General features: G+C 35.2%; 1 protein-coding gene across 5 annotated transcripts in view; it reads right to left on the bottom strand.

Moving 5' to 3' along the window:
• Window positions 1-3,418: 3,418 nt before the first annotated feature.
• Window positions 3,419-10,504, bottom strand: part of CYRIA (CYFIP related Rac1 interactor A) — a 49,707-nt gene continuing 42,621 nt past the window's right edge. For 4 of the 5 annotated variants that reach the window (XM_065730688.1, XM_065730687.1, XM_065730686.1 and 1 more), the window contains 7 exons: window positions 10,254-10,390; window positions 10,096-10,173; window positions 9,709-9,825; window positions 9,534-9,613; window positions 9,058-9,184; window positions 6,813-6,883; window positions 3,419-5,480 (listed from right to left, as the gene is read on the bottom strand). In XM_065730688.1, coding sequence (XP_065586760.1) covers window positions 5,417-5,480; window positions 6,813-6,883; window positions 9,058-9,184; window positions 9,534-9,613; window positions 9,709-9,825; window positions 10,096-10,173; window positions 10,254-10,390 — 674 coding nt within the window. In that variant the 3' untranslated portion in view covers window positions 3,419-5,416. Of the gene's footprint in view, window positions 5,481-6,812; window positions 6,904-9,057; window positions 9,185-9,533; window positions 9,614-9,708; window positions 9,826-10,095; window positions 10,174-10,253; window positions 10,391-10,504 lie in introns of those variants that run through there. The other variant, XM_065730685.1, reaches the window with a different exon arrangement.

The raw sequence follows: 10,504 nt of genomic DNA, 5'->3' as shown, positions 1-10,504 counted from the left end.
CATAACATGTTTTTTGGGAAAGACTGAATTTGGGATGTTTTATTTTCTTAAAGGCTACACTTGGAAGAATTGGATAGGTTACATTCCTGAAGAGGAACCCAGGGAAGCTGTCTGATCTTCAAGGACCACCTTATCCAAGCTCATGAATGAACCATCCTGATGAGCAGAAAGCCACACCGAACTTAAAGTAGAGGAGGGAACAGGGAGAAGTGACTTAGAAAGGCCAAAACCTCCCTGGAGTAAAATGTGGTGGAGATGATGTCCAAGCAAAAGCCTATCAGAGTATCAGCAGCAACAGGAAGGCTACAGAAAATGTATTCCCACTGCTAAATGTAGTAGAGGACCCCGTTACAAAGAATGTGGGCAAGGAACTCAGTGCTTTCTTTGCCCATGTCCTTAATTGTAGGATTTGTCTTCAGAAGTCTCAGGTCCCAGAGATCAGAGAGAAAGTCTGGGGTAAAAGTTACTCTAAGTGCAGAAGGTTCAGGTTAGGAAGAATTTAAATGAACTGGATTCACGCACATCCATATGACTTGATGAGAAGCACCACCAGTGCTGAGAGATGGCTGATGGCATTGAAGACAGGATGAAAACAAATGCCACTCATTAATTCAAGCAGTGCAAGGAGACTTTATAGAACTACAGGCTTCTTGGCTTCACCTGACAAGCATGACAATCGATGGGAATCTGATGGAACAAATTGTTTCCTCCTGGAAACAATTTCCAAACTTAAAACAGCAAGAAAGTGCTTGGGAGTATATACTATTGACTGATGATCTGGAAATTGTGTCTGATAAACCTGATGGCTTTCTATGATGAGATGACTGGCCTGGTGAATGAGGGAAGAATTGTACACATTGCTTATTTTTCACTTCAGCAAGACTGCTGAAATGCAGATGAGATAACAAGACAGTGAGGTATACTGAGAAATAGCTGAACTGCCAGCCTCAAAGGTGTGCTGAATAGTAGCACAAAATCCTTCTGGATTCCAGGCACTGGTGGTGTACCCCAGTGGTTGATACTGGGGCCAACACTTTTTAACATCTTCATTAATGATTTGAAGGGTGGGATAGAAATAATGCAGATGAAACAAAACTGGGAGGAGTGGTTGATACACCAGATGCCTGTGTTGCCACTGGGAGAGAATCTCAGATTAGAGAATCATGAAGTTCAGTAAATGGGAACTGCCAAGTACTGCACCTAGGGAAGATTAACCTCCTCCATGTATACACACTGGGGGCCAAGTAGCCACAAAGCACTTCATCAGAAAGAAAACTGAGGCACTTGTTGGACAGCAGAATGGACATGAGTCTTCAATCTGCCTTCACAGAATAAATAAATAAAAGGGCAGGAGCATTCAGGACTGCATAAGGAATAGTACTGTGAACAAGCCCAGGAAGGTGATTCTTCTGCTCTATTCACCATTGGTGACACACATCTGGACTGCTGGTACCGGGTATGGGTTCCCTGGTACAAGAAAGACATGGACTTAAAGGAATGAGTCCAGCAAAGGGATGTGAAGGTGATGAGGAGACTGAAACGTCTGTTATATTAGTACAGGCTGAGAAACTAGGGGCTGTTTAGCCTGGAGAAAAGATAGTTTAAAGGACTTTACCAAATAGCACGACCTTCAGATGCATGGCAGTAAAGAAGACAGCCACTCTTTTTAGTGGTGGATAGGCAAGAGGCAACAAGCACAAATGATATTTATGAAATGGAGCCTTAATATATGAAACTTGTTTTGTTTTATTTTCCTGTAAGGGTAGTAGAACACTTAAACAGATTTCCCACATAAGCTGTGGAGTTTTCATCCCTGGAAATATTAAAAACCTGAAAATAAAAACTGCTTTAGTTAAACATGCTTTGAGCAGGGAAGTTTAGACTAAACCTTCAGTGTTCCCTTCCAACCTCAACTACTCTGATACTATGAAGGTCATAATGTTGTTTCAACACTAAGTTTTTCTTTTGTATTTCTCATTGTTTTTGAAGCCTAGTTTTTTAAATATGAAAAAGAAAAAGGATACTTGTCTACATTCAAATAGGTTTTCAAGGACTGTAGAGATATTTCAAAATACTTACAAAGATCTATGTAGCCAAAACTAGGTGTGGGATGAAAAAAAGATGCAGTATTTCCCAAATATTTACATACACGTTCTGGTGCTGTATTTTTGTAAGAATATACTCATTCCATGAAGCTTCTCAAGAAGGTAAAGGGGAAAAAGATTATTTGATATGACAAATTTACGTCCTACTTTATTTTATTCAGTGTATATGCAAGAACACAAGTCATCTTATATATTACTTGCATTTCAAAACCAGTCTAAGCTTAGCAGAAATACAACAGAGAAAGCAAGAGATGATTTTTTTTTTGTTGCTTTGTAAGTATATGGAAAACATAGATAATTTGAGTGATCCAGCACATCACATACCAGTAAATATACTTCTAGTGACTATGCTTTTTGACAGCCACTCAGTGGCAGCAGAAAGCTTTGAAGTTATGAGTTATGCTTCTGAATTGAGATTAAATTCATCACTTTTTTGCAGCTATTCTTGTCTCTCAAATTCCTAAAACCTAAAAGAGCACCCTATTCTACCACAGACCCCCCCTCCCCAACTTTTTTTTTCCTTTTTTTAGGGCTATTCTGATCCAAAGTAGTCACATTTATTTATGCAAAATCTGAAATGCTCTCATTATGATATGATCTCTCATTAATACATGATCTTTTGTGTGATTATGTAATGATGAGTCACAGTAGCAAGAAGCATTGCCAAAACAGATCGGTAACTTTGACCATTAGCTTACAGAGCGTCCCTTCTAAGAGTAATTAATTCATTTGCACCTAAGACTAAATGAATCATCCTCTGGTGATCTTACTCATTACAAAGGCAGTCTAAAATGTCCACCACAGTCTACGATGACTAATATACAGATATAAATTTCATGGATGGCCTCTAGTTGCGCCAGGGGAGATTCAGGTTGGATGTTAGGAAATACTTGTCCAAGAGAGTGGTCAGGCATTGGAATGGGCTGCCCAGGGAGGTGGGGGAGTCACCATCCCTGGAGGTGTCCAAGAAACGTGGAGATGTTGTATTGAAGGACATGGTTTAAGGGGAAACAGTGGTGATAGGTACATGGTGGGAGTGGATAACCTTAGAGGTCTTTTCCAACCTTGGTGATTCTATGATTAACCTCCTCCACTATGTAAAGCAGTATCAACAACTTCCCTTGGTCAAGATGACAGACAACCATCAAAAAAAATCAGGAACTGCTTAACTAACTTGAAGTTGTATTTGTGTGGCGTGCAAAGGAAATAATTTAAATAATGTTTAAAGAAACTATATATATCCAGATCCAAAACTTAAATTAAATCCTTTTCAATTTTTTAATGTTGTCTCTAAATACAGACAGTGCCAATGCTTACTGTACCAAACTTTTTATTATTTCAAACAAACTTCTGTACAAAAACATCACAGCAGGAGAAGAAATTCAGTGGTTTCAGCAAACAGCACATGACAACTTGCAGAATACTTTAAAGTTTACATTTTTATTACATGAGTGATGAATAACTTTCCTCTGGGCTACTTAAAGACTTCACTGTTTGGCAAGTGATTGCAGGCAAGCATATATTATCGTTAGATAGCAAAACTCAATCTGTAATTCATCTTAATTTACCTAACTGAGAGTGACTAAGAACAAAACAGAATTTCCCCTAATATATATTTGTAAATGGCTCCCCATTAAAAATGGACTTTGTAAACAGTGGCTTTACTACTATAAAATAGCAGTATGATCACTGCTTCCAGAAAAACAACTAGCACTTTGTAATCCTGTTCTATTCTACAGTTGCAGTGCTCTCCTGGATCATTACGTGTATAATGCTAACATCTGTGAGTTCTCATAAGATCTGAGAAACCTCATAGTGGTAATTCTGCTCAGAAATAAACTCTAAGGCAATTCTAAAGAACTTATGATAGTCACACTATTTAAGGACAGAGTTCAGTGAGTAAATTTGTAACAGCACAGCTGAGTTTTAGCAGACCAAATGCATCTTCAAACTCTTACAGTTAATGATTTCAGAAGTGAAAAGCATGAAAATTCCAGTGACAGCACACAACCTCTGATTTACATACACAAGAATAAATAAATCTGAACCTGTGCAAAAGCACTGGAGTTTTCATGCATATATGCAAAGTACACAATTGAACATACTTTCAGAACGTGACCTCTGCAAGAATATGTACAGCAACTGCAGATCACTCAGAAAAGATGCCTAATAGAGCACGAACACTTTGCTGCTTTTGGCAAAACATTTCTATTCCATTTACTGGAAAAAAAAAACTAGAAAGTAAGAACAACCAACTCAGTAAGGAACTCAACTCCTAGAAGCATCAATCATATGTAGAAAAACAATGAAAAGCAGTGAGCTGAAATATATACGGGCTAATTCTCAATCAGCTGATGAGCATTACTATTGAGGCAACTGATAAGAGTGCCTAGGAACAGCTCAGCTCTTGAGACTTCTTTATATCATCCCTAGTCTGATGAGGCCAATTTGACACTAGGGAAGTTTACTGCTGCAGAAGAGTTCTGCTTTATTCAATTTTGTATTAGCAAAAAAACAAACAAACAAAAAAAAAATTTACCAGGTAAAGCTGTCTCAAACAGATAATGTTTACCATGATATATTTACACTGCAAAACCCTTTCTTTTAAAGGCAAAACATTAGCATTTTCCCTTACCTTTGTAAATCTAATGAAATTAATCAGAATTTTCAAAATCCAGCAATGGTCTTGAAACACACTTTATATGTATTTATAATATATCTGAAAAAGAGTATTAATTTTCCCAGTGGTGGAAAAGAACAGGCTATACATAATAAAAGAGGCAAAATGACCTCTTTTGCAATACATTTTTGGATGTCAGCAAGCATGTAACCCTTAAAATTAGATAGATCTCCACTAATTACATGAAAAACAACATATTTAATGAGGCTGATGAACATTTAGGTATTCTCATTTACATACAATTTTACTTTCTTTTTTTATTAACTTTCTCCTTCTTTAAAGTTCCTCTCCTATGGCAGCTTTGACATTTCAGTTTATCTGATTTCCATTTTGTCTTCACTACTACTTGTCTTCCAGAGAAGGCATTTAAGAATTAAAATGCACAGATAAACTGTTTTAGCTAAAGTATCTAAGTAAAAAAGTATTTTAAAAGTCAAAAGATAAAGGCTAGCATATAAACTTAGGCTGCACTATATATAGTCAGTTGGGTTATGTCTACAGGTTTATATATTTTAGCAATGTGAAGAATGGTTATGTAAATACACACAAGTATTAACATCAAACTGTATTAAATTATGTAAACATACACATCTTCTGTGGTCAATACAAACATCTAACTCATCTCAAGACACTACTGCAGCATAGCTCGGATTTGTTTTGAAGTAGATTCATCATTCAGGTGTTTTGTAGTGAACCTAGAAATTACAAGTTAAAACAGTATTTAATAAAACATGCAGGGATTTTAAAAGTCTAAAAACTTCACTGGCTGTTTTTGAAATCAATACAGTTCATTTACACAAAGAGGCATGTATATTCCTTTACCCTCTGATCACTGGAATTTGCTTACTAATTGTTCACTGCTCTTTATCTTCTAAACATCCCTTACAATAAATTAATCTTTTTTAATTGGTGGAGAATTGAGGATAAATCTTGGCCTCAAGCCATCAATCATAGTAATGTCAGTGCAGCAAGAGAGTCAGTTTAAAATATGTCTGCAGTCAAATACAGTGTCTGTAATATGGCAGAAAATTGAACTCAAATCGTTTATTTTAAGAACAGCTTGATTCTGTAGAATTCTCTTTCTTCCAGTTAAATCCTCATCCCATGGAAATATAATACGTGAAATGACATGAGAACTAAGGACTACTAAAAGGATTTAGACTGAATTTTGACGGAACCTAAAAGCTTAATTTTAAGAATCTATCTTAAAGGTCTTGTACCCTTATATCTTATCACATAACCTCACATAGAGGGTTTTCTGTTTTTTTTGTTTTCTTTTGTTTTGTTTTATCGGGAGTCTGTTTGGTGCTGAGTTGCACTTTTAGGAATATCCTAGGAGGAATAAAGAGCTTTTAGTGTGTTTCTTCCATTTAAACCCTAACATATTCTCCACTGCGTGTGTTGGTAGGGAAATCAATCATCACGCAAGCTCAAAAGACATCTGATAGCTTTAGGATTTAAGTCCACATCAATTTCAATTCAGAAGACATGATAAGCAAAAGCAGAGGTGGTTATGTTAGTAGTTCTTGCTCTATCCAAGCACTCAACAGCTAAAGAATTCAACACAGCTGTAAAAAATTTGGTACTATGCCTCCTTTCTGAGTTTCAGAGAATTCACAGTATTGTGTCTTGTTTTCCAAGACAGCACTTTAAACAGCTACAGGACTTGGATTTGAGTAGCTGTCTTCTTCAAGTTCTATCACTAAGCAAAATTAAAATAAAATAGTTTACTTGATCCCAATGAAAGAAAAATAGAGAGTACAAATTGTGTGTGAAATTAGGTATGAAATGAACTTTTACTTAAGTATAGTGATAGAGATTATGACTTCCAGAATCAATAATCATTGCCTATAAAAGTGGAATGGAACTGAGAGGAAGAAAGAAAACCCCAGGTGATAAAGCCAAACCTGAAGTGACAATTTTCTTAATAAAACAAGATTATAAGGTTAAAAAGTCCTAACTTTTAAAAAATTAGGAGGCAAAAAAAAAAAAGTTAAGGCTGAATCAAACAGTGATTCCATACATACCTGAGAGCATTCAGAAGTCCTTCCACAGTGTCCGGTGGTTGTTCCTTTAACACTTTTATGCATCCCTTCATCTGGGAACAGAAGCATGCCACTACTGAACAATAATACATGAATTGCACTAGCTGAAAACAAGGAAAACTTTCACCAAAGGTAAGCAGCCTGTTAATGCTGCTTTCTATGAAACATTAAACGTGTGTCTTATTTAAAATGATTTTCAGTAAAAAGCTTAACTTCAGAGAAAATATAATCTACTTTAAAAATTATGTGTAGATTCTAAATTATAAATGAAATGTGAATATTTTAACTCACACATAATTTCCCTAATTACAACTTAAAGAAATATAATAATAATAAAAAAAGAACAGCCAATACATATGAAAATAATCACTAGAAATTTAAGAAACAGTTCCCTGTCATTGCTGTTAGGAACTGTAAGAAGAAATGTTCCAACTTTGACTTTCATTTTTATACTTGCACACAATGCCTACATTTTTGGTATTCAGTCTCTAGTTGTAAATAGTGAGAGCTTACAGTTAGTTTCATAACTAGTATTTTCTAACTTCATGTGAGATGAGAAATTCCCATTGTTGATTTTAAACACCACAGTGAAAGAACATCTGCCTGAGAGAGCACAAAAGTCAGGCTGAAATCACTGTCCAAATTTACAACAGAAAAAATGAAGCAGAGAAAGCAGACACAGAACTCATCTGATCCAGTATTCAGACTCCCTGTGTAGTTCATAGAGAGGAATAGTAAATTCCTCCAAACTATTCAGAATATAATTGCAGATGTAGTTAATCATGCTCTGGAAGTACCTATTTCTTCCGTAGCTAGGTATACATCTAATAGCTATCCAGAAGTCAGTTGAGGTGAAACTCAAAAAAGCTCAATGTTTCTACAGAGTATGCAGAAGCAGTTCACATTCAGATCAGGAAAACTCAAAGGGGAGAATCAGAATCTTTAAAAGAGCCCAAAAAGAGAAGCTCTTAGTCATTTAAGCTAGGTACCTATAATCGATAGCTTGAAATCCAGTCTTGAAAGTGTAAGGAAAGGTTAATTTGTACCACTGTCTCTGAACTCTTAAAATGGATTCCAAGAAGTGACTAGCTTGGAAAATAGAACTGTTTATCACAGTAAAACAAATGCATCAACTGATTCTTCTTCTTATTATTATTATTTTTGTTAAAGACAATAATTCCCAAACTAATTAAACCAATTAAGATTTGGGACCATGTACTCATTTTAAAAAACATTTTCTGCCTTCCATTTACATTAATTATAATGTAAGATTACCAGGCGTTAGGATAAATGCAAGAAACAAAAGTACACACACTGTATATATAGTCCTGTGAAAATTTTTATTTGTGCAGTCTCTGTAGGCATGAGACTCCATTAGCAGTCAGGAAGTCTGCATTCAATTCCCAGGCTCTATCTGCTGCATGACCTTGAGCAAATCAATTCACCTTTTTTCTGACATATCTTTCCTTCTGTTAAGAAGAGTCAAAAAAGGGATGTGGTAAAATAGCGGTACCTAAAATGCTAACAAAAACCCAGTACCATGAAGCACAATAATACTACATATATATATTTCCTTTAGAAGCAGGCTGTTTTGTAAAGGGAAGGATTAAGCATGAACTACAGCTTATTTCTGCTGAAAGACATGCTTTATGAGATTTACATTTGTAAAAACATGCAGCACAAAAAGAGTAGTTTTTTGTGTGTGCTTGCAGTATCTCAGATGAAAATGTAAGGTTGATTCTGCTGACACTGGTCATGCCCAAACTAAAACTGAAGGCTCATTATTAGCATTACAACAATAGGATTTCAGTTGTGTTACTTTAGATCTCAGACAAAGCAGAGACAATACAGAATACTTGCTTATTTACAACAGAGCAAGAATCAAAAATGAGCATTTCAGCATAAAGGGATTCCATGATTAATAAAAACTTCTGACTACAGAACTTATTCATGGGTAGCTGTAACAGAATTATTTTAGCATAACCATACAGCTGGCAGAAAAGCAGAGATAAAGACAAATGAGTATCTGTGTCTGAGAGAAAATACAAATACTTATTTTAATTTCAAACAAACTGATATATGAAAGTAAACAGGTAAAGATAAATTATAAATTTTGCCACTCAAAAGCTATTAAAATGATTTATAAAAAGTCAGAAGTCTGTGCTGGAAAAAAATCCATGAATTAGTGTTCTCAAACCTATGGAATATTAAGTAAAGTCATTCTTACATCAATCTTTGATGTCTTTGAGAAAGCTCCCACAGGATGAACATGATCATACAGTATAATAACTCCCACCATTACTCTCATGCAGAACATAAGAGTCTCTTCACTGGTGAATCTACTCCTGTACTCTCTGAAAAGCAACAGGAAAAAGAAAGTCTTGACTGTTTTTAACCGGACAATTTTGCAAACTAGGCTATAAAAGAATGAAACCTAAACCTTGTCCTTAAAAGTAGTACAAGAATAATCTTAACAAAACTTTAAAGACCTTCAAATTGCATATGTCCCTGTCAATTTAGAAAGATTAGAAAGCGTTCTAAAAATTGATCATGCTTTGTACATCGATGTGACCACAACTTAAGGCAAACAGGAAATTATTTGGAAAAAAAAACAAAAACAAAACTGTTTATTCCAGATGGAAATAAATAAATATGGTAAAAATTATCACATACAAGAAAAACAAGATTTAAGATAAAACTTACGGAGTTTCCAACATGACTTTACATACACTAGCCATAGTACTTAAGCAGTCTGTCGTATTTTCAATTGGCAAAGTTTTGTTCTAGAAGGGTTAAAAAACAGTCATTATTGAGTACATCATCTTGTAAAATTAGGATTAAGACTGTGTGGTTTAGACTTTTCTCTCCCATTACTTACTTCTGATACAAAATGTGTAGTTGCATTACTGAGTGTTTTCAGCATTGGTGTAGCTTCTGCATAAAACAGGGACATCCTATTGGCCATTTCATTGTTGACTTCATTCTCAATGTCTAGCTGAGAAAAACATGAGAAAAAATAGCAAGTAAAACTCTTAAAATCTTGAGAGCAGCAAGAAAAAGATACAGCATGTGTTCACGTCAGCAAGCAGATTGTTGAATGAATAGCTCCAGCCTAATCACTTTATCCAGACTGCTGATTAACTCTCACTGTGAAGGTGAGAATATGACAGCTAGCGAATCAAAAAACACTACCACAAGTGGTGTAAATATACACAAAATGATAAATATTTCAGCATGAAAACCAGATCAGACCTTATTTACTTACATGCATATTGTTTATCCTGTTGCGACTTATTGTCCGCCTATAATAACTGAAGTCATTTTGAATTGCTGGGTTTCTCATCTTAGGGAAAGAAAACAGAAAAAAAAATCAGTTTTGATTCAAAATATATGGAAAAAATAGCATATAGTAATAATTTTAACCTTAAGTTCATCAAAACGAAGAGTAAAATGCAAGATTTCTGCAAACTCTTTAGCCAGAGCCTGCTCCCGTTCCAAGTGTTGAGTTGGAGTATAAGGTGGGCATGTCAAGGATTCTAATAAGCTCTGCAGGGCCTTTTCTAAAAATAAAATAAAATAAAATATATTTTTTTTCAGTCCATATTAAGACAAGATTTTATGTAAGTAACACTTTGTTAGAAGAGAAGGAAGACAGAATATGCACAGTCCTAACA

Source organism: Cyrtonyx montezumae, unplaced genomic scaffold (assembly GCF_038088225.1).
Source record: "Cyrtonyx montezumae isolate F1298 unplaced genomic scaffold, pur_monq_1.0 scaffold_13, whole genome shotgun sequence".
Taxonomy (NCBI): domain Eukaryota; kingdom Metazoa; phylum Chordata; class Aves; order Galliformes; family Odontophoridae; genus Cyrtonyx; species Cyrtonyx montezumae.
The sequence above is the reverse complement of the archived record's forward strand: the minus strand, read 5'-3'. Positions and strand labels throughout refer to the sequence as shown.